Source organism: Oncorhynchus mykiss, chromosome 25 (assembly GCF_057628025.1).
Source record: "Oncorhynchus mykiss isolate SJ-2025 chromosome 25, ASM5762802v1, whole genome shotgun sequence".
In the NCBI taxonomy this organism is placed as follows: domain Eukaryota; kingdom Metazoa; phylum Chordata; class Actinopteri; order Salmoniformes; family Salmonidae; genus Oncorhynchus; species Oncorhynchus mykiss.
The window spans coordinates 87,884,276-87,907,500 of record NC_143046.1 but is presented as its reverse complement, the minus strand read 5'-3'; the positions used below and the strand labels follow the sequence as shown (position 1 = coordinate 87,907,500).

Below are 23,225 nucleotides of genomic sequence, written 5' to 3'. Positions count from 1 at the left end.
GTTGCCATAGCTAACCTCATCCCCCAGGCTCAGCGTTACCATAACTAACCTCATCCCCCAGGCTCAGCGTTACCATAACTAACCTCATCCCCCAGGCTCAGCGTTGCCATAGCTAACCTCATCCCCCAGGCTCAGCATTGCCATAGCTAACCTCATCCCCCAGACTCAGTGTTGCCATAGCTAACATCCCCCAGGCTCAGTGTTACCATAACTAACCTCATCCCCCAGGCTCAGCGTTGCCATAGCTAACCTCATCCCCCAGGCTCAGCATTGCCATAGCTAACCTCATCCCCCAGGCTCAGCGTTGCCATAGCTAACCTCATCCCCGAGGCTCAGCGTTACCATAACTAACCTCATCCCCCAGACTCAGTGTTGCCATAGCTAACCTCATCCCCCAGGCTCAGCGTTACCATAACTAACCTCATCCCCCAGGCTCAGCGTTGCCATAGCTAACCTCATCCCCCAGGCTCAGCGTTGCCATAGCTAACCTCATCCCCCAGGCTCAGCGTTACCATAACTAACCTCATCCCCCAGACTCAGCGTTACCATAACTAACCTCATCCCCCAGGCTCAGCGTTACCATAACTAACCTCATCCCCCAGGCTCAGCGTTGCCATAGCTAACCTCATCCCCCAGACTCAGTGTTGCCATAGCTAACATCCCCCAGGCTCAGTGTTACCATAACTAACCTCATCCCCCAGGCTCAGCTTTGCCATAGCTAACCTCATCCCCCAGGCTCAGCATTGCCATAGCTAACCTCATCCCCCAGGCTCAGCGTTACCATAACTAACCTCATCCCCCAGGCTCAGCGTTACCATAACTAACCTCATCCCCCAGGCTCAGCGTTACCATAGCTAACCTCATCCCCCAGGCTCAGCGTTACCATAACTAACCTCATCCCCCAGGCTCAGCGTTGCCATAGCTAACCTCATCCCCCAGACTCAGCATTGCCATAGCTAACCTCATCCCCCAGACTCAGCATTGCCATAGCTAACCTCATCCCCCAGGCTCAGCATTGCCATAGCTAACCTCATCCCCAAGGCTCAGCATTGCCATAGCTAACCTCATCCCCAAGGCTCAGCGTTGTCATAACTAACCTCATCCCCCAGGCTCAGCGTTGCCATAGCTATCCTCATCCCCCAGGCTCAGCGTTGCCATAGCTAACCTCATCCCCCAGACTCAGCATTGCCATAGCTAACCTCATCCCCAAGGCTCAGCGTTACCATAGCTAACCTCATCCCCCAGGCTCAGCGTTGCCATAGCTAACCTCATCCCCCAGTCTCAATAGAATGGAAAGCCAGTCTGCTGGTGGACTACATTATGACATCACAGCCTACCAGTAATTCATCTATGAGTATATATAGATGTGTCACGTTTTTGTCAATTAAAATACACAGCACTGCAATTGTTTTGGCCTATTAAAAGGCCTCTCTTGTATGTTCAGAACATTCCCAACTGCCTCATTATACCACAATAAAGTCTGAAAGAATGATTCATATTTTTTTTCTTTTTTTTTCTCTGTAAGCCAGAGACCCATTTGTATTTTTTTGTGTAATCCTATTGGACAACACAGTGTTCTTATCTTATCTCTGTTAGTTCTCAGGGGCTGGCCAGACAGAAGAAAGTTACTTTATTTCTGTGCATCGTCTACATACCTGTCATTCTCTGCCCGTTTCCACGGATACATGTCGTCTACTCCCACTGGTGTGAGTCGACGAGGTCAGTCTGACCCTATTGATTGATATGGAGCATATTATACAATGACTGTCAGGAAGCAAATCAACTGTATATACACATATATTGACCATTACCAGACTTAGATGTGTCACAGCATCCTGTAAGACTTAGGGATGGGGTGTCAAGGGACATTTGACAACAATAAAAATGCATTCTCAGAAGTCTATAGGACTTCATCTGGTAGGAACTGAACTCATCTGGTTGGTACTCTAACTCATCTGGTAGGAACTGTAACTCATCTGGTAGGAACTGTAACTCGTCTGGTAGGAACTGTAACTCATCTGGTAGGTACTGTAACTCATCTGGTAGGAACTGTAACTCGTCTGGTAGGAACTGTAACTCATCTGGTAGGAACTGTAGCTCATTTTGTAGGTACTGTAACTCATCTGGTAGGAACTGTAACTCATCTGGTAGGTACTGTAACTCATCTGGTAGGTACTGTAACTCATCTGGTAGGAACTGTAACTCATCTGGTAGGAACTGTAACTCATCTGGTAGGAACTGTAACTCATCTGGTAGGAACTGTAACTAATCTGGTAGGAACTGTAACTCATCTGGTAGGAACTGTAACTCATCTGGTAGGAACTGTAGCTCATTTTGTAGGTACTGTAACTCATCTGGTAGGAACTGTAACTCATCTGGTAGGAACTGTAACTCATCTGGTAGGAACTGTAACTCGTCTGGTAGGAACTGTAACTCATCTGGTAGGTACTGTAACTCATCTGGTAGGAACTGTAGCTCATTTGGTAGGTACTGTAACTCATCTGGTAGGTACTGTAGCTCATTTGGTAGGTACTGTAACTCATCTGGTAGGAACTGTAACTCATCTGGTAGGTACTGTAGCTCATTTGGTAGGTACTGTAGCTCATCTGGTAGGAACTGTAGCTCATCTGGTAGGTACTGTAACTCATCTGGTAGGAACTGTAACTCATCTGGTAGGAACTGTAACTCATTTGGTAGGAACTGTAGCTCAAATTGCCATTACCGATGCTGGCACTAAGACTGCACTCAACGAGCTCTATGTTACATGTGCAACCAGGTGGAAAAAAAACTCTAGACCACCTTTACTCCACACACAGAGAGGAGTACAAAGCTCTCCCTCACCCTCCATTTGGCAAATCTGACCGTAACTCTATCCTCCTGATTCCTGCTTACAAGCAAAAACTAAAGCAGGAAGTACCAATGACTCACTCAATACGGAAGTGGTCAGATGACAATAAAGGGAAGCACAGCCGTGAGCTTCCCAGTGACACAAGCTTACCAGACGAGCAACATTACTTCTATGCGCCCTTCGAGGCAAGCAACTCTGAAGCATGCATGAGAGCACCAGCTGTTCCGGACGACTGTGTGATCACGGTCTCAGTAGCTGATGTGAGTAAGATCTTTAAACAGGTCAACAGACGGATTACCAGGACGTGTACTCCGAGCATGCGCTGACCAACTGGCAAGTGTCTTCACTTACATTTTCAACCTGTTCCTGACAGAGTCTGTAATACCAACATGTTTTAAGCAGACCACAATAGTCCATGTGCCCAAGAACACTAAGGTAACCTGCCTAAATGGCTTCCGACCCTTAGCATTCACGTCTGTAGTCATGAAGTGCTTTGAAAGGCTGGTCATGGCTCACATCAACACCATTATCCCAGAAACCCTAGACCCACTCCAATTTGCATACAGTCCCAAAAGATGACGCAATCTCTATTGCAATCCACATTGCCCTTTCCCACCTTGACAAAAGGAACACCTACGTGAGAATGCTATTCATTGACTACAGCTCAGTGTTCAACACCATAGTGCCCTCAAAGCTTATCACTAAGCTAAGGACCCTGGGACTAACACCTCCCTCTGCAACTGGATCCTGGACTTCCTGACAGGCCGTCTCCAGGTGGTAAGGGTAGGTAACAACACATCTGCTACGCTGATCCTCAACACGGTGGCCACTCAGGGGTGCATGCTCAACCTCTCCCTCATCGTGATCAAGACAAAGGAGATGATCGTGGACTACAGGAAAATGAGGGCAGAGCACGCCCCCATTCTCATCGACGGGGCTGTAGTGGAGCAGGTTGAGAGCTTCATGTTCCTTGGTTTCCACATCACCAACGAACTGTCTTGGTTCAAACACACAAAGACAGTCGTGAAGAGGGCACGACAAAACCTATTCCCCCTCAGGAGACTGAAACATCGAAAGCATCCTGACTGGTTGCATCACCACCTGGTATGACAACTGCTCGGCCTCCAATGGCAAGCAGTACCGGAGCACCAAGTCTAGGTCCAAAATGCTTCTTAACAGCTTCTACCCTCAAGCCATAAGACTCCTGAACAGCTAACCAAATGGCTACCTGGACTGTTTATTTAGTAAATATTTTAACACTTATTTTTTCTTAAAACTGCATTGTTTGGTTAAGGGCTTGCAAGTAAACATTTCACTGTATTTTGGCACACGTGACACATTTGGTTTGGTGGAAACTCCCTCTATCCCATGCCTCCATCAACCCGATGAGTTTAGATTTGTGGGAACAATCTGAAGTAGTGAACAAATGTAGACTTCAGGAGAAAGGAGTTTGTGTTTGAAGATTTTGGTTTCATTCTAGACTCTTTTCCTCAAAATGGAGGAGATTGTGTGTGAACTCTCTATGGAGGGTGGTGACCAATGATGCTGTGAAGATACAGGAGCAAGGGGAGTTCCTCCCTCCAGACAGTTCCTACACCAATCTAATATGTTTTTAAATCCATGACGGGGACTTTGGTGAAAGTGTGGAGAATCGGGAAATATAGACATAACGTCAATGACTCCTCACATCCTCTCCTTCTCAAAACCCATTGGATGAGGTCAGAGGTCCCTCCACTCAAACCTTCTCCCCCAATGGATTTTGAGGAGGCGAGGAGAGGACACAAGGAATCAAGGAAATGCATTGAGATTCTCCCATGCATATTAGTCATATTCTGATATTGGTGATGAACAGAAGTCTGTAGCGCCACCCAGTGGTCAACATTAAATAAGTCTGTAGCGCCACCCAGTGGTCAACATTAAATAAGTCTGTAGCGCCACCCAGTGGTCAACATTAAATAAGTCTGTAGCGCCACCCAGTGGTCAACATTAAATAAGTCTGTAGCGCCACCCAGTGGTCAACATTAAATAAGTCTGTAGTGCCACCTAGTGGTCAACATTAAATAAGTCTGTAGCGCCACCCAGTGGTCAACATTAAATAAGTCTGTAGTGCCCCTAGTGGTCAACATTAGCAAATGAGCAGACTGTAATATGAGTTTTACCTACCTTCACAGTTAGCCATGTAATGATTTTTGATTTCTCAACTAGCCATAATTTCTTATATTCAACTGATTTATGGTGCACTCAATTATTTTTCCTGCTGTTTTTAATGTCTGTGACTGGTACCAGTCTGTCTGTCAGACAGGCCAAGCTTTTCACATATTGTCATGCCAAACAGTCTGGCCGTGAGGTCAGTGATTGAACATAACATTAATAATGGATCTATGACAGAAATGTTTGTCGTGACATATTTCCATGTTTGGCTTGACAGCGAAGGAGAGAGGGAAAAAGCAAAAGCAAGAGATCATCATCTGTTGCAAAGAGTACAAGCAGATCCGGAACCAGGCTATGCTGGAACCAAGCTATGCTGTTGATGGTGCAATTCTGGTGGCTCCACAAACCAACACGGAGGACGATTCTGGTGTCTCTGTCGGTCGTTGTCTCTCTCTTATATATATATATATATATATGGGGTTCAAGTCCGGGCTCTGGCTGGGCCACTCAAGGACATTCAGAGACTTGTCCTGGCGTCTTTCCCCCTGATATATATATATGAGAGAGAGAGACAACGACCGACAGAGACACCAGAATCGTCCTCCATGTTGGTGTGTGGAGCCACCAGAATTGCACCTTCAACAGCATAGCCTGGTTCCAGCATAGCCTGGTTCCAGCATAGCCTAGTTATATATATATATATATATATATGAGGCCGTGCCTTTGGAAAGTATTCAGACCCCTTTGATGTATTCCACATTTTGTTACGTTACTAAAAATATTCTATTTATTCTAAAAATGAATTAATAATTTTTTTTACATCAATCTACACACGATAGCCCATAATGACAAAGGAAAAGGAGCTATTTAGACATTTCAGCAACAAACAAAAAAATATCACATTTATATAAGTATTCAGAGCCTTTATTCAGTACTTTGTTGAAGCACCTTTGGCAGCGATTACAGCCTCAAGTCTTCTTGGGTATGATGCTACAAGCTTGGAACACCTGTATTTGGGGAGTTTCTACCATTCTTTTCTGCAGATATTCTCAAGCTCTGTCAGGTTGGATGGGGAGCGTTGCTACACAGCAATTTTCAGGTCTCTCCAGAGATGTTCGATGGGGTTCAAGTCCGGGCTCTGGCTGGGCCACTCAAGGACATTCAGAGACTTGTCCTGTCGTCTTTCCCTCGATCCTGGCTAGTCTCCCAGTCCCTGCAGCTGAAAAACATACCCACAGTATGATGCTGCAACCATCATGCTTCACCGTAGCATGATAGTGCCAGGTTCCCTTCAGATGTGACGCTTGGCATTCAGGCCAAAGAGTTTAATCTTGGTTTTATCATTCCAGAGAATCTTGTTTCAAATGGTCTTTAGGTGCCTTTTGGAAAACTCCAAGGTGCCTTTTATTGGGGAGTGGCTTCTGTCTGTCCACTCTACCGTAAAGGCCCGATTGGTGGAGTGCTGCAGAGATGGTTGTCCTTCTGGAAGGTTCTCTCATCTCCACAGGAGGAACTCAAGAGCTCTAGCAGAGTTCTTGGTCACCCTTCTCCCCCCGATTGCTCAGTTTGGCCGGGCGGTCAGCTCGAGGAAGAGTCTTAGGGGTTTCAAACTTCTTCCATTTAACAATGATGGAGGCCACTGTGTTCTTGGGGACCTTCAATGCGGCAGACATTATTTGGTACCCTTCCCCAGATCTGTGCCTCAACACAATCCTGTCTCGGAGCTCTACGGAATTGTTTTTCCAACCACATGGCTTGGTTTTTGCTCTGACATGCACTGTCAACTGTGCAACCTTATATATAGACAGGTGTGTGCCTTTCCAAATCATGCCCAATCAATTGAATTTACTCCAATCAAGTTGTAGACACATCTCAAGGATGATCAATGGAAACAGGATGCACCTGAGCTCAATTGAGTCACAAAGCAAAGGGTCTGAATACTTATGTTTTTATTTTTAATGCATTTCCAACAATGTATTGAAAACCTGGTTTTCTCTGTCATTATTGGGTAGTGTGTGTAGATTGCTGAGAATTATATATATTTAATACATTTTAGAATAAGGCTGTAACGTAACAAAATGCGGGAAGAGTCAAGGAGTCTGAATACTTTCCAAAGGCACTATACAGTGGGACAGATAAAAATTTGACAAAAAAATCCAGAAAATCACATTGTAGGATTTTTTATGAATTTATTTGCAAATTATGGTGGAAAATAAGTATTTGGACACCTACAAACAAGCAAGATTTCTGGCTCTCACAGACCTGTAACTTCTTTAAGAGGCTCCTCTGTCCTCCACTCGTTACCTGTATTAATGGCACCTGGATTTTTTTTCCCCTCATTTTGTCTGTCATAGTTGAAGTGTACCCATGATGAAAATTACAGGCCTCTCATCTTTTTAAGTGGGAGAACTTGCACAATTGGTGGCTGACTAAATACTTTTTTGCCCCACTGTATATTAATTTTTTTTTTAAAAAACACACACACACACACACACACACACACACTACCGGTCAAAAGTTTTAGAACACCTACTCATTCAAGGGTTTCTTTATTTGTACTTTTTTCCCTACATTGTAACTATGAAATAACACATGGAATCATGTACCAAAAAAAAGTGTTAAACTGATATAAGTACATTTTATATTCTTCAAATAGCCACCCTTTGCCTTGATGACAGCTTTGCACACTCTTGGCATTCTCTCAACCAGCTTCAGCGGGAATGCTTTTCGAACGGTCTTGAAGGTGTTCCCACATATGCTGAGCACTTTTTGGCTGCTTTTGTCCGGTGGCTAAGCGTACCAACAGGACGGAACATAGTCTGTTCATTGTCGTGTCCTTTGTCCTCACTGGAACTTTCATGGCGGCGTGTCCATGTTCCGAGTCAGATTTTGTATTGTACTAGGCTCTCTCATACTTGTCTGTAACCATGTTCATAATGTCACTATTAGTTGAAAAATAAAACATTAAAATACATCAGATCAGAGACGATTAGATTTATTTTTTAAGTAACAATACAGAATATTTGAAAATTAAGGGTCATAATAAAGTTTTGATAACTTCACTTTCAAGTACAGTATGAGCCAGTTGGCAACTGAAAGACACGGTAAGAATCTGGTAGCAACAGTGTAGCACCTAGAAGACGGGGTCAGAAAAATAGAACACTGTTTGTTTATGCTGAAAGTAAGTATGTAACAGACTGTTATTAAGTAGTCAACTGCTTTACATAAAGAGCTCCGTTTATTGAGTTACATATTTTTAGATTTTCCCTTTAAATAACGGCAGGCAATCTGGGGTGAAGTTTTCCCTAGGTACAGGTCAAGGATTAGCTTCCCCATCTCCCAATCCTAACCTTAACCATTAGTGTGGACTGGACGCTAAACTGACTAGAACAGCATCTAGGGGTAACTTCACCCTGGTCACACCACACCAGGCAGCCTCACTTCTCCCTCAGCGCCCTGGCCGTCTCGTCGAGGGCCTCGCGTGGCTCATTGGGGGGTGGGATCTTCAGATCTGTAGGCTCCACCCCCCACACCTCCGTGGCGTAGTCGGTGATGGTGCGGTCGCTAGAGAACTTCCCAGACGCAGCGATGTTCTTGATCACCATCTTGGTCCACTCCCTCGGGTTCTAAGGGAAAAAAAACATATGCCACTTTACTTTCACATTTGGGTCATTCAGCTATTTTTTACACACACACACACACACACACACACACACACACACACACTTTTGTCTGAAAAGACTTGCAGTAGTGAGTGCAAACATGGAGGATAATGATGATTACCTGATATAGTCATTAACTAGAGGTACATGGGAGAATAATGATGATTACCTGATATAGTCATTAACTAGAGGTACATGGCGGATAATGATGATTACCTGATATAGTCATTAACTAGAGGTACATGGGGAATAATGATGATTACCTGATATAGTCATTAACTAGAGGTACATGGAGGATAATGATGATTACCTGATATAGTCATTAACTAGAGGTACATGGAGGATAATGATGATTGCCGATATAGTCATTAACTAGAGGTACATGGGGAATAATGATGATTACCTAATATAGTCATTAACTAGAGGTACATGGGGGAATAATGATGATTACCTGATATAGTCATTAACTAGAGGTACATGGAGGATAATGATGATTAACTAGAGGTACATGAGGGAATAATGATGATTACCTGATATAGTCATTAACTAGAGGTACATGGGGGAATAATGATGATTACCTGATATAGTCATTATTAACTAGAGGTACATGGAGGATAATGATGATTACCTGATATAGTTCGTTGACTTTCTCCTGGCACTTTATGTAGTCCTCATAGTCTGCAAACACCTTGAAGCTGAAGACAGAGACAGTCAATGCCAAGACTCAGGAAGGACCACAGCAGCCAACAGTACTGTAGCCATAGAAATTTCAATTACTGGAATCAACATTCCCATTCAAATCAATGTTCTGAGATGGGGTGTTGCAGTCAAATTGACTGGAGAGGCGTTCCTCGACCCTTCTGGTAATTCTATGTCTTCCATCCCAAAATGGCATCCAATTCCTTTTACAGTTGACTGCTTTCGACCAGGGCCTGGTCAAAAGTAGTGCACTATATAGGGAATAGGGTGCCATAGGGCCTGGTCAAAAGTAGTGCACTATATAGGGAATAGGGTGCCATAGGGCCTGGTCAAAAGTAGTGCACTATATAGGGAATAGGGTGCCATAGGGCCTGGTCAAAAGTAGTGCACTATATAGGGAATAGGGTGCCGTTCACAGCCACTACCTACCGGTCATGGTTGAAAAGCATATTGGTGACGTCTTTGAAGAGCTCTGGTTGTTTGGGACAGAAGAATCCACTGTTGATCTGATCAATGGCTTGCTTCAGTTCTGGAATCTTCTGGTAATACGTCATGGCATCGTAGCTTAAGAGGAGAGAACAGGCGGAGTAGCAACATTTCTCACAACAAGACGACATAGTCACATCTCTACATTACAAGGTTTACAATAGAGCAACTTCCCTTTCAACCAAAACTGGTCAACAATGTGTTCATGGATTACTTCCTCAGTAAATCACACACACACGAGTCAAGATTCTTATTGAGTTAAGCATCGCATAACTTTATGGCGTGGTCGATGCGGCGTGGTCGATGCGGCGTGGTCGATGTGGCGTGGTCGATGTGGCGTGGTCGATGTGGCGTGGTCGATGTGGCATTGCATAAAGTATGACCCTTAGATAAGTATTAGATATATTTTGGGAAAACAAACCCTACCCTCTATGTCCCCCTGTGTGTGTGTGTGTGTGTGTGTGTGTGTGTGTGTGTGTGTGTGTGTGTGTGTGTGTTACCCCTGTGCGTCCATCTCTGCCACGTCCTCCACCCTCATGCCGAAGATGAACATGTTCTCCTCTCCAGCCTCCTCGGCCATCTCTACGTTGGCTCCGTCCATGGTGCCGATGGTGAGCGCTCCGTTCAGCATGAACTTCATGTTGCCAGTGCCGGACGCCTCCGTGCCAGCTGTGGAGATCTGCTCAGACAGGTCTGTGGCTGGGATTACTGTAGGGGGACATAGATTACAACAGGGGGGGAAATAGATTACAACAGGGGGGGGGGGGGGGGAATAGATTACAGTAGGGGGACATAGATTACAGTAAGGGGGGAAAATAGATTACAGTAAGGGGGGAAAATAGATTACAACAGGGGGGGGGGGGAATAGATTACAGTAGGGGGGAAATAGATTACAGTAGGGGGGGGTAGATTACAGTAGGGGGAGAATAGATTACAGTAGGGGGGAAAAATAGATTACAGTAGGGGGAGAATAGATTACAGTAGGGGGGGAAAATAGATTACAGTAGGGGGGGAAAATAGATTACAGTAGGGGGGAAATAGATTACAGTAAGGGGGAAATAGATTACAGTAGGGGGGGAAATAGATTACAGTAGGGGGGAAATAGATTACAGTAGGGGGGGAAATAGATTACAGTAGGGGGGAAATAGATTACAGTAGGGGGGAAATAGATTACAGTAGGGGGGGAAATAGATTACAGTAGGGGGGAAATAGATTACAGTAGGGGGGAAATAGATTACAGTAGGGGGGGAAATAGATTACAGTAGGGGGGAAATAGATATAGAAAAACCGATCCATCTCTAATACAGGACACAGTTTATAGTGCACTACTTCTGACCAGGGCCCGATTTACATTTACATTGCTCATGTTAGTCATTCAGCAGACTCTCTTATCCAGAGACTTACAGTACTGAGTCATTCAGCAGACTCTCTTATCCAGAGACTTACAGTACTGAGTCATTCAGCAGACTCTTATCCAGAGAGACTTACAGTAGTGAGTCATTCAGCAGACTCTTATCCAGAGAGACTTACAGTAGTGAGTCATTCAGCAGACTCTTATCCAGAGACTTACAGTACTGAGTCATTCAGCAGACTCTTATCCAGAGAGACTTACAGTACTGAGTCATTCAGCAGACTCTTATCCAGAGACTTACAGTACTGAGTCATTCAGCAGACTCTTATCCAGAGACTTACAGTAGTGAGTCATTCAGCAGACTCTTATCCAGAGACTTACAGTAGTGAGTCATTCAGCAGACTCTTATCCAGAGACTTACAGTACTGAGTCATTCAGCAGACTCTTATCCAGAGAGACTTACAGTAGTGAGTCATTCAGCAGACTCTTATCCAGAGAGACTTACAGTAGTGGGTCATTCAGCAGACTCTCTTATCCAGAGAGACTTACAGTACTGAGTCATTTAGCAGACTCTCTTATCCAGAGACTTACAGTACTGAGTCATTCAGCAGACTCTCTTATCCAGAGAGACTTACAGTACTGAGTCATTCAGCAGACTCTCTTATCCAGAGAGACTTACAGTACTGAGTCATTTAGCAGACTCTCTTATCCAGAGAGACTTACAGTACTGAGTCATTTAGCAGACTCTCTTATCCAGAGACTTACAGTACTGAGTCATTTAGCAGACTCTCTTATCCAGAGACTTACAGTAGTGAGTCATTTAGCAGACTCTCTTATCCAGAGAGACTTACAGTAGTGAGTCATTCAGCAGACTCTTATCCAGAGACTTACAGTAGTGAGTCATTCAGCAGACTCTTATCCAGAGACTTACAGTAGTGAGTCATTTAGCAGACTCTCTTATCCAGAGAGACTTACAGTACTGAGTCATTCAGCAGACTCTCTTATCCAGAGACTTACAGTAGTGAGTCATTTAGCAGACTCTCTTATCCAGAGAGACTTACAGTAGTGAGTCATTCAGCAGACTCTTATCCAGAGAGACTTACAGTACTGAGTCATTTAGCAGACTCTTATCCAGAGACTTACAGTACTGAGTCATTCAGCAGACTCTTATCCAGAGAGACTTACAGTACTGAGTCATTCAGCAGACTCTCTTATCCAGAGAGACTTACAGTAGTGAGTCATTTAGCAGACTCTCTTATCCAGAGAGACTTACAGTAGTGAGTCATTTAGCAGACTCTTATCCAGAGAGACTTACAGTACTGAGTCATTTAGCAGACTCTTATCCAGAGAGACTTACTCAGCAGACTCATCCAGAGACTTACAGTAGTGAGTCATTTAGCAGACTCTTATCCAGAGAGACTTACAGTAGTGAGTCATTTAGCAGACTCTTATCCAGAGAGACTTACAGTAGTGAGTCATTTAGCAGACTCTCTTATCCAGAGACTTACAGTAGTGAGTCATTTAGCAGACTCTCTTATCCAGAGAGAGACTTACAGTAGTGAGTCATTTAGCAGACTCTCTTATCCAGAGAGAGACTTACAGTAGTGAGTAATTTAGCAGACTCTCTTATCCAGAGACTTACATTAGTGAGTCATTTAGCAGACTCTGATCCAGAGAGACTAACATTAGTGAGTCATTTAGCAGACTCTCTGATCCAGAGAGACTTACAGTAGTGAGTCATTTAGCAGACTCTCTTATCCAGAGAGACTAACAGGAACAATTAGGTTTAAGTTCATTGCTCAAGGGCAGAGACTTTTTTTTACCTAGCCGGCTTGGGGATTCAAACCAGCAACCTTTCGGTTATTGGCCCAATGTTCTTAACCGCTAGGCTACCTGGCACATTTGGGACACCCGTTTAGAGCTACCTGTATCTAATAGAGTAATTGCCAAAATAAAGGAAACACTTGAGTAAATGAAGGACACAAAGTATATTGAAAGCAGGTGCTTCTACACAGGTGTAGTTCCTGGGCGAATTAAACAATTAACATCCCATCATGCTTAGGGTCACACAAAAATGTTGGGCAGGCCATTATTTTGGCTACGCCTCCCACAGGATGACAATTCCCTCATCCACAGGGCACGAGTGGTCACAATGGTTTCATGAGCATGAAGACGATGTAAACCATATGCCGTGGCCGTCTCAGTCACCAGATCTCAACCCAAATGAACGCTACCGGAAGATTCTGGAGCGACGCCCGAGACAGTGTTTTCCACCATCATCAACACACACACAAAAAAACCCACACAGAATTATGGAATTTCTGGTGGAAGAATGTTGTCGCATCCCTCCAATAGAGTTCCAGACATTTGTAGAATCTATGCCGAGGTGCATTGAAGCTGTTCTGACTCACGGTGACCCAAAAACCCTTTTTAAGATGCTTTATATGTTGACGGTTTATTTTATTTTGGCTGTTACCTGGACATCACTAATACTCCCACAAGGATAATGGTGATGCTTTTCCCCTGAAAAGGTTAAGTATTATGTTGGCAGCATCATGTTATGGGTATGCTAGTCACTGGCAGGGACTGGGGAGTTTGTCAAGATCAAAATAGATATGAAAAAAAAAAGAGCAAAGCCCATGACTTTCACTAGCGACTGTAGATAGACAGTACCTTTCTCAGCCAGAGAGACTCTGTAGTTCTCCAGATATAGACAGTACCTTTCTCAGACAGAGAGACTCTGTAGTTCTCCAGGTAGAGACAGTACCTTTCTCAGACAGAGAGACTCTGTAGTTCTCCAGGTAGAGACAGTACCTTTCTCAGCCAGAGAGACTCTGTAGTTCTCCAGATATAGACAGTACCTTTCTCAGACAGAGAGACTCTGTAGTTCTCCAGGTAGAGACAGTACCTTTCTCAGACAGAGAGACTCTGTAGTTCTCCATATATAGACAGTACCTTTCTCAGCCAGAGAGACTCTGTAGTTCTCCAGATATAGACAGTACCTTTCTCAGCCAGAGAGACTCTGTAGTTCTCCAGATAGAGACAGTAACTTTCTCAGCCAGAGAGACTCTGTAGTTCTCCAGGTAGAGACAGTACCTTTCTCAGCCAGAGAGACTCTGTAGTTCTCCAGGTAGAGACAGTACCTTTCTCAGCCAGAGAGACTCTGTAGTTCTCCAGGTAGAGACAGTACCTTTCCCAGCCAGAGAGACTCTGTAGTTCTCCAGATAGAGACAGTACCTTTCCCAGCCAGAGAGACTCTGTAGTTCTCCAGATAGAGACAGTACCTTTCTCAGCCAGAGAGACTCTGTAGTTCTCCAGATAGAGACAGTACCTTTCTCAGCCAGAGAGACTCTGTAGTTCTCCAGATAGAGACAGTACCTTTCTCAGCCAGAGAGACTCTGTAGTTCTCCAGGTAGATGACCTTCAGCTTGCTGCCCACCACAGGATCTTTGTTGACCACCTCTCCCACAGCCGTGATCAGCTTGATGATCATCTTGGCCATGTGGTACCCCGGCGCAGCCTGTAGAGGGAGACAAAGGATCCTTCTCAAATGTCGCTTTCCTCCATTCATGGGGTTGCATCAAAAAAAACATTTTCACTATATTTAGTGCACTACTTTTAACCAGGGCCCCTAGGGGTCATAGTGCCTTTGAACGGGGTAGGGTAGTAGGTGCCAGGCGCACCGGTTTGTATCAAGAACTGCAACGCCACTGGGTTTGTCACTACTTTTTTTTTTACCAGGGGCCCCTAGGGGTCATGATAGTGCAGTACTTTTTACCAGGGGCCCCCTAAAGTGTCAATTAATTTCACTAGGGTGTCCCCTCTCCTCACTTCCTTCTCAAAATACATCTGAAGTAGAAGAGCCACAGTTCCTCCCCTTCGAGCCTTTCCCGCCAATAGATTATGAAAACGAGGGGAGAGGGTGTAAGGAATACATGAAAGACACAGGGAGAATGTCAATTTGCATTGTCTTGATTCCTCGTGTCCCCTTTCCTCCTCCTCAAAACCCCATTGAAATGAGAAAGTCAGGAGGTCATTCTCTCTTTTCCGATATTGAGAGAAAGAGTTGAAGGTAGTTCGGTACGTACCTTGCCACCAATGATCACAGTCCGGGGAACAAAAGGTGCTTTTGGGTTCTTCCTGATGCCTTCAAAAAACAAAAGAAAATATTTGATCAGATTTTAAACAATAAGGTGTTACTTATTATAACGCCTAAATGAAGCCTTCATAACCCTTTATAAAAAGGCCTACGTTGAAGCTTCACAGATCATATATAACCAAGGGTCATCATGAGGCAGGGAGGCGAGGATCCCAAATGCCACCCTATTCCCCATTTGACAAAACTAGTGCACTATATACACACACACACACACACAACGTACGGTTGTACATGGTGACAATGTGAAGGCAGTTGAGGAGCTGGCGCTTGTACTCGTGAATCCTCTTGACGTGAACGTCAAACATGGAGGACGGGTTGATTTCCACCATGTACTCTTTCTCCAGGTACTGGGAAAACTTCTCCTTGTTATCCTGGGCACAGAAAGACTTGACTTGATACACATGGCATTCTATTCCCTTGTAGTGAATGTACTCCCTCTGACCAGGGGCCCTAACACTTCTGACCGGGGGCCCTAACACCTGACCGGGGGCCCTAACACTCAGTTGGAAAGGATGATCTTATGAAATAGTAACATAAGCAACAAGCCCCAACACGTGTACCTAGGAACAAAACCCAATTATATATGGTCAACTTATCGTCTACGCCGAGTTTGCATGGAATTATATATGGTCAACTTCCTGCCTGCTCCGAGTTTGTATGGAATTATATATGGTCAACTTCCTGTCTACGCTGAGTTTGCATGGCATTATATATGGTCAACTTCCTGTCTGCGCCGAGTTTGCATGGAATTAGGAGTTCCACACTGACGTGTACTCATCGTGTATTTATTCCGTTGGTTGGATCGTTTGCTTGGCTGGAACATTGTTTTTATCCATGGGAGGGGGGGGGGGGCGGGGGTCATTATCTGCCAATATTACTATTGGGAAATGGCATGGTTCTCCAGAACAGTAAATAAACAGAGTAGAAGTCACAAATATGCCCCATGAGCCATTGTAGGCCATGCATGTTGACTGTTGTTAATGAAGGGGTGGGGAGACTTTACCTGCTTGACTTTAGACACATCTCTAATGAAGGTATCATCGTCTACCAGCTCATTGAGCTTCTGTAACTGGCTGAGGTCCTTCACATATTCCTCCCCAATGGCCTAGAATCATGTAGACAAAGTACATGAAGGTGACAGCAGATCAGCAAAGAAATTTGCATTCAAAAGATACAGGAATATCAAAGGAGATAAAAACGGACAATCAAAGACGCCAATCAAACCTCAGCAATGAGCTCAGCCAATCCCGGGTTACAGAGGAGGAGCCAGCGTCTAGGAGTGATGCCATTGGTCTTGTTCTGGAACTTCTCCGGTTCTAATTCGCTGAAGTCTCGGAACCTTTCAGAACAAAAAAAGAAATATATTTTAGATTCTAGAAGGACGCTACTAGAAGACGGTAGAATCGTGTTCAATAAGGCTCACCGTAGCAAAAACAACAATGTTCCAGACTGTTCAATAAGGCTCACCGTAGCAAAAACAGTTGTTCAGAAGGTTACATTTAAAAATATATATTTTTATTTAAACTAGGCAAGTCAGTTAAGAACAAATTCTTATTTACAATGACGGCCTAGGAACGGTGGGTTAACTGCCTTGTTCAGGGGCAGAACGACAGAATTTAACCTTATCAGCTCATGGATTCGATCTAACCACTAGGCTACCTGCTGCCCCTACACTCTAACCACTAGTGTAACTGCCGCCCCCCTCCACTCTAACCACTAGGCTACCTGCCACCTCTACACTCTAACCACCAGGCTACCTGCCGCCCCTACACTCTAACCACCAGGCTACCCGCCGCCCCTACACTCTAACCACCAGGCTACCCGCCGCCCCTACACTCTAACCACCAGGCTACCCGCCGCCCCTACACTCTAACCACTAGTGTAACTGCTGCCCCCTACACTAACCGCCAGGCTACCCGCCTCCCCTACACTAACCGCTAGGCTAACCGCCTCCCCTACACTAACCGCCAGGCTACCCGCCGCCCCTACACTCTAACCACCAGGCTACCCGCCGCCCCTACACTCTAACCACTAGTGTAACTGCTGCCCCCTACACTAACCGCCAGGCTACCCGCCTCCCCTACACTAACCGCTAGGCTAACCGCCTCCCCTACACTAACCGCCAGGCTACCCGCCGCCTCCCCTACACTAACCGCCAGGCTACCCGCCGCCTCCCCTACACTAACCGCCAGGCTACCCGCCGCCTCCCCTACACTAACCGCCAGGCTACCCGCCGCCTCCCCTACACTAACCGCCAGGCTACCCGCCGCCTCCCCTACACTAACCGCCAGGCTACCCGCCGCCTCCCCTACACTAACCGCCAGGCTACCCGCCGCCTCCCCTACACTAACCGCCAGGCTACCCGCCGCCTCCCCTACACTAACCGCCAGGCTACCCGCCGCCTCTACACTAACCACTAGGCTACCCGCCTCCCCTACACTAACCACTAGGCTACCCGCCTCCCCTACACTAACCACTAGGCTACCCGCCTCCCCTACACTAACCACTAGGCTACCCGCCTCCCCTACACTCTAACCACTAGGCTACCCGCCGCCCCTGGTTTCAGACAGTTGGGAGTTTCTCTTACACAACCTAGAGAAGCCCCATCGTACACATCTGAGAGAAAGCTGTTACTATCAGGGAGAATACAGTAGAGATGAACCATCTTACACATCTGAGAGAAAGCTGTTACTATCAGGGAGAATACAGTAGAGATGAACCATCTTACATCTGAGAGAAAGCTGTTACTATCAGGGAGAATACAGTAGAGATGAACCATCTTACACATCTGAGAGAAAGCTGTTACTATCAGGGAGAATACAGTAGAGATGAACCATCTTACACATCTGAGAGAAAGCTGTTACTATCAGGGAGAATACAGTAGAGATTAACCATTTTACACATCTGAGAGAAAGCTGTTACTATCAGGGAGAATACAGTAGAGATGAACCATCGTACACATCTGAGAGAAAGCTGTTACTATCAGGGAGAATACAGTAGAGATGAACCATCTTACACATCTGAGAGAAAGCTGTTACTATCAGGGAGAATACAGTAGAGAAGCCCCATCGTACACATCTGAGAGAAAGCTGTTACTATCAGGGAGAATACAGTAGAGATTAACCATCTTACACATCTGAGAGAAAGCTGTTACTATCAGGGAGAATACAGTAGAGATGAACCATCTTACACATCTGAGAGAAAGCTGTTACTATCAGGGAGAATACAGTAGAGATTAACCATCTTACATCTGAGAGAAAGCTGTTACTATCAGGGAGAATACAGTAGAGATGAACCATCGTACACATCTGAGAGAAAGCTGTTACTAATCAGGGAGAATACAGTAGAGATGAACCATCTTACACATCTGAGAGAAAGCTGTTACTATCAGGGAGAATACAGTAGAGATTAACCATTTTACACATCTGAGAGAAAGCTGTTACTATCAGGGAGAATACAGTAGAGATGAACCATCGTACACATCTGAGAGAAAGCTGTTACTAATCAGGGAGAATACAGTAGAGATGAACCATCGTACACATCTGAGAGAAAGCTGTTACTATCAGGGAGAATACAGTAGAGATGAACCATCTTACACATCTGAGAGAAAGCTGTTACTATCAGGGAGAATACAGTAGAGATGAACCATCTTACACGTCTGAGAGAAAGCTGTTACTATCAGGGAGAATACAGTAGAGATGAACCATCTTACACATCTGAGAGAAAGCTGTTACTATCAGGGAGAATACAGTAGAGATGAACCATCTTACACATCTGAGAGAAAGCTGTTACTATCAGGGAGAATACAGTAGAGATGAACCATCTTACACATCTGAGAGAAAGCTGTTACTATCAGGGAGAATACAGTAGAGATGAACCATCTTACACATCTGAGAGAAAGCTGTTACTATCAGGGAGAATACAGTAGAGATGAACCATCTTACACATCTGAGAGAAAGCTGTTACTATCAGGGAGAATACAGTAGAGATGAACCATCGTACACATCTGAGAGAAAGCTGTTACTATCAGGGAGAATACAGTAGAGATGAACCATCTTACACATCTGAGAGAAAGCTGTTACTATCAGGGAGAATACAGTAGAGATGAACCATCTTACACATCTGAGAGAAAGCTGTTACTATCAGGGAGAATACAGTAGAGAAGCCCCATCGTACACATCTGAGAGAAAGCTGTTACTATCAGGGAGAATACAGTAGAGATTAACCATCTTACACATCTGAGAGAAAGCTGTTACTATCAGGGAGAATACAGTAGAGATGAACCATCTTACACATCTGAGAGAAAGCTGTTACTATCAGGGAGAATACAGTAGAGATGAACCATCTTACACATCTGAGAGAAAGCTGTTACTATCAGGGAGAATACAGTAGAGAAGCCCCATCGTACACATCTGAGAGAAAGCTGTTACTATCAGGGAGAATACAGTAGAGAAGCCCCATCTTACACATCTGAGAGAAAGCTGTTACTATCAGGGAGAATACAGTAGAGATGAACCATCTTACACATCTGAGAGAAAGCTGTTACTATCAGGGAGAATACAGTAGAGATGACCCATCTTACATCTGAGAGAAAGCTGTTACTATCAGGGAGAATACAGTAGAGAAGCCCCATCTTACACATCTGAGAGAAAGCTGTTACTATCAGGGAGAATACAGTAGAGATGAACCATCTTACACATCTGAGAGAAAGCTGTTACTAATCAGGGAGAATACAGTAGAGATGAACCATCTTACACGTCAGTCTTGATGATGTTGGAGTGTATCTCAGCGACTCCGTTGACGGCGTGAGATCCCACGATGCACAGGTGAGCCATGTTGACCCTCTTTCCCCCGTCCTCCTCGATCAGAGACATCCTGCGCATCCGATCCATGTCCTCTGGGAAGAGAGCCGAAATCTCCTGGAGCGACACCAGAAACACACAGTGTCAGCTGGTCCCAATCCGCTCCATATCCCTCCTAAAAACCACATGATTCTGCCAATCTGAACAGTTATTGACACAGTACAAGCAGCATGTCTATGGATGAATTAGGGCCAAGAGGAGGAGTAGGGAGCTGATGGGGACCGGATGAGTGTCCATGAGTCTTGTCAGGGGGATACATTTCAAGTCATTCAGTATCAATGTATTCATACTCTTAGCAGGGAGCACAGCCCAGTCTATAGTGGTACAACAGAATACCACCCACTGAACCCAGTCTATAGTGGTACATCAGAATACGACCCACTGAACCCAGTCTATACAGTATGTACATCAGAATACGACCCACTGAACCCAGTCTATAGTGGTACATCAGAATACGACCCACTGAACCCAGTCTATAGTGGTACATCAGAATACGACCCACTGAACCCAGTCTATAGTGGTACATCAGAATACGACCCACTGAACCCAGTCTATAGTGGTACATCAGAATACGACCCACTGAACCCAGTCTATAGTGGTACATCAGAATACGACCCACTGAACCCAGTCTATACAGTACGTACATCAGAATACGACCCACTGAACCCAGTCTATACAGTACGTACATCAGAATACCACCCACTGAACCCAGTCTATAGTGGTACATCAGAATACGACCCACTGAACCCAGTCTATAGTGGTACATCAGAATACGACCCACTGAACCCAGTCTATAGTGGTACATCAGAATACGACCCACTGAACCCAGTCTATAGTGGTACAACAGAATACGACCCACTGAACCCAGTCTATAGTGGTACATCAGAATACGACCCACTGAACCCAGTCTATACAGTACGTACATCAGAATACGACCCACTGAACCCAGTCCATAGTGGTACAACAGAATACCACCCACTGAACCCAGTCTATAGTGGTACATCAGAATACGACCCACTGAACCCAGTCTATAGGGGTACATCAGAATACGACCCACTGAACCCAGTCTATAGTGGTACAACAGAATACCACCCACTGAACCCAGTCTATAGTGGTACATCAGAATACGACCCACTGAACCCAGTCTATACAGTATGTACATCAGAATACGACCCACTGAACCCAGTCTATAGTGGTACATCAGAATACGACCCACTGAACCCAGTCTATAGTGGTACATCAGAATACGACCCACTGAACCCAGTCTATAGTGGTACAACAGAATACGACCCACTGAACCCAGTCTATAGTGGTACATCAGAATACGACCCACTGAACCCAGTCTATACAGTACGTACATCAGAATACGACCCACTGAACCCAGTCCATAGTGGTACAACAGAATACCACCCACTGAACCCAGTCTATAGTGGTACATCAGAATACGACCCACTGAACCCAGTCTATACAGTACGTACATCAGAATACGACCCACTGAACCCAGTCTATACAGTACGTACATCAGAATACCACCCACTGAACCCAGTCTATAGTGGTACATCAGAATACGACCCACTGAACCCAGTCTATACAGTACGTACATCAGAATACGACCCACTGAACCCAGTCTATAGTGGTACATCAGAATACGACCCACTGAACCCAGTCTATAGTGGTACATCAGAATACGACCCACTGAACCCAGTCTATAGTGGTACATCAGAATACGACCCACTGAACCCAGTCTATAGTGGTACATCAGAATATGACCCACTGAACCCAGTCTATAGTGGTACATCAGAATACGACCCACTGAACCCAGTCTATAGTGGTACATCAGAATACGACCCACTGAACCCAGTCTATAGTGGTACATCAGAATACGACCCACTGAACCCAGTCTATAGTGGTACATCAGAATACGACCCACTGAACCCAGTCTATAGTGGTACATCAGAATACGACCCACTGAACCCAGTCTATAGTGGTACATCAGAATACCACCCACTGAACCCAGTCTATAGTGGTACATCAGAATACGACCCACTGAACCCAGTCTATAGTGGTACATCAGAATACCACCCACTGAACCCAGTCTATAGTGGTACAACAGAATACGACCCACTGAACCCAGTCTATAGTGGTACATCAGAATACCACCCACTGAACCCAGTCTATAGTGGTACATCAGAATACCACCCACTGAACCCAGTCTATAGTGGTACATCAGAATACGACCCACTGAACCCAGTCTATACAGTACGTACGTCCAGGTGGCCCTGGTTGATCCTGTAGATGATCTGGAGGTGTCTGGGCAGCAGGGTCTCCAGCAGGCCAATGGGCCAGCGCTCCAGAGCCTCGGGAAGCACCGTGTGATTGGTGTACGCAAAGGTCCGCTTGGTGATGGCCCACGCCTGATAGGACAGAGCAATGGTTCTAATAGCGCAGTACACACCGAATAGCCTGGTCACTTTAAATCACGATTACATACTGCTTTACTCATCTCATAGGTCTATTCTGATATATTCTAGTCAACGCCACTACAACATTGCTCATCCAAATATTTATACATTTCTTAATTCCATTACTTTTAGATGTGCGTATTGTTAGATACTGCTGCACTGTTGGAGCTGGGAACACAAGCATTTAGTTAGATACTACTGCACTGTTGGAGCTGGGAACACAAGCATTTAGTTAGATACTACTGCACTGTTGGAGCTAGGAACACAAGCATTTAGTTAGATACTACTGCACTGTTGGAGCCAGGAACACAAGCATTTAGTTAGATACTACTGCACTGTTGGAGCTAGGAACACAAGCATTTAGTTAGATACTACTGCACTGTTGGAGCCAGGAACACAAGCATTTAGTTAGATACTACTGCACTGTTGGAGCTAGAAACACAAGCATTTAGTTAAATACTACTGCACTGTTGGAGCTAGAAACACAAGCATTTAGTTAGATACTACTGCACTGTTGGAGCTGGGAACACAAGCATTTAGTTAGA

At 45.0% G+C, this 23,225-nt stretch overlaps 1 protein-coding gene across 1 annotated transcript in view; it reads right to left on the bottom strand.

The window, feature by feature from the left end:
- Window positions 1-7,978: 7,978 nt before the first annotated feature.
- The window catches only part of LOC110505964 (glycogen phosphorylase, liver form), a 29,204-nt gene continuing 13,957 nt past the window's right edge, over window positions 7,979-23,225 (bottom strand). The window contains exons 10-20 of the mRNA XM_090221356.1: window positions 22,486-22,632; window positions 20,112-20,275; window positions 16,581-16,695; window positions 16,360-16,461; window positions 15,580-15,727; window positions 15,286-15,344; window positions 14,576-14,717; window positions 10,347-10,554; window positions 9,790-9,924; window positions 9,290-9,356; window positions 7,979-8,625 (exon numbers count right to left, since the gene is read on the bottom strand). Of these exons, the coding sequence (XP_090077482.1) occupies window positions 8,437-8,625; window positions 9,290-9,356; window positions 9,790-9,924; window positions 10,347-10,554; window positions 14,576-14,717; window positions 15,286-15,344; window positions 15,580-15,727; window positions 16,360-16,461; window positions 16,581-16,695; window positions 20,112-20,275; window positions 22,486-22,632 (1,476 nt within the window). The 3' untranslated portion in view covers window positions 7,979-8,436. The remainder of the gene's footprint in view (window positions 8,626-9,289; window positions 9,357-9,789; window positions 9,925-10,346; window positions 10,555-14,575; window positions 14,718-15,285; window positions 15,345-15,579; window positions 15,728-16,359; window positions 16,462-16,580; window positions 16,696-20,111; window positions 20,276-22,485; window positions 22,633-23,225) is intronic.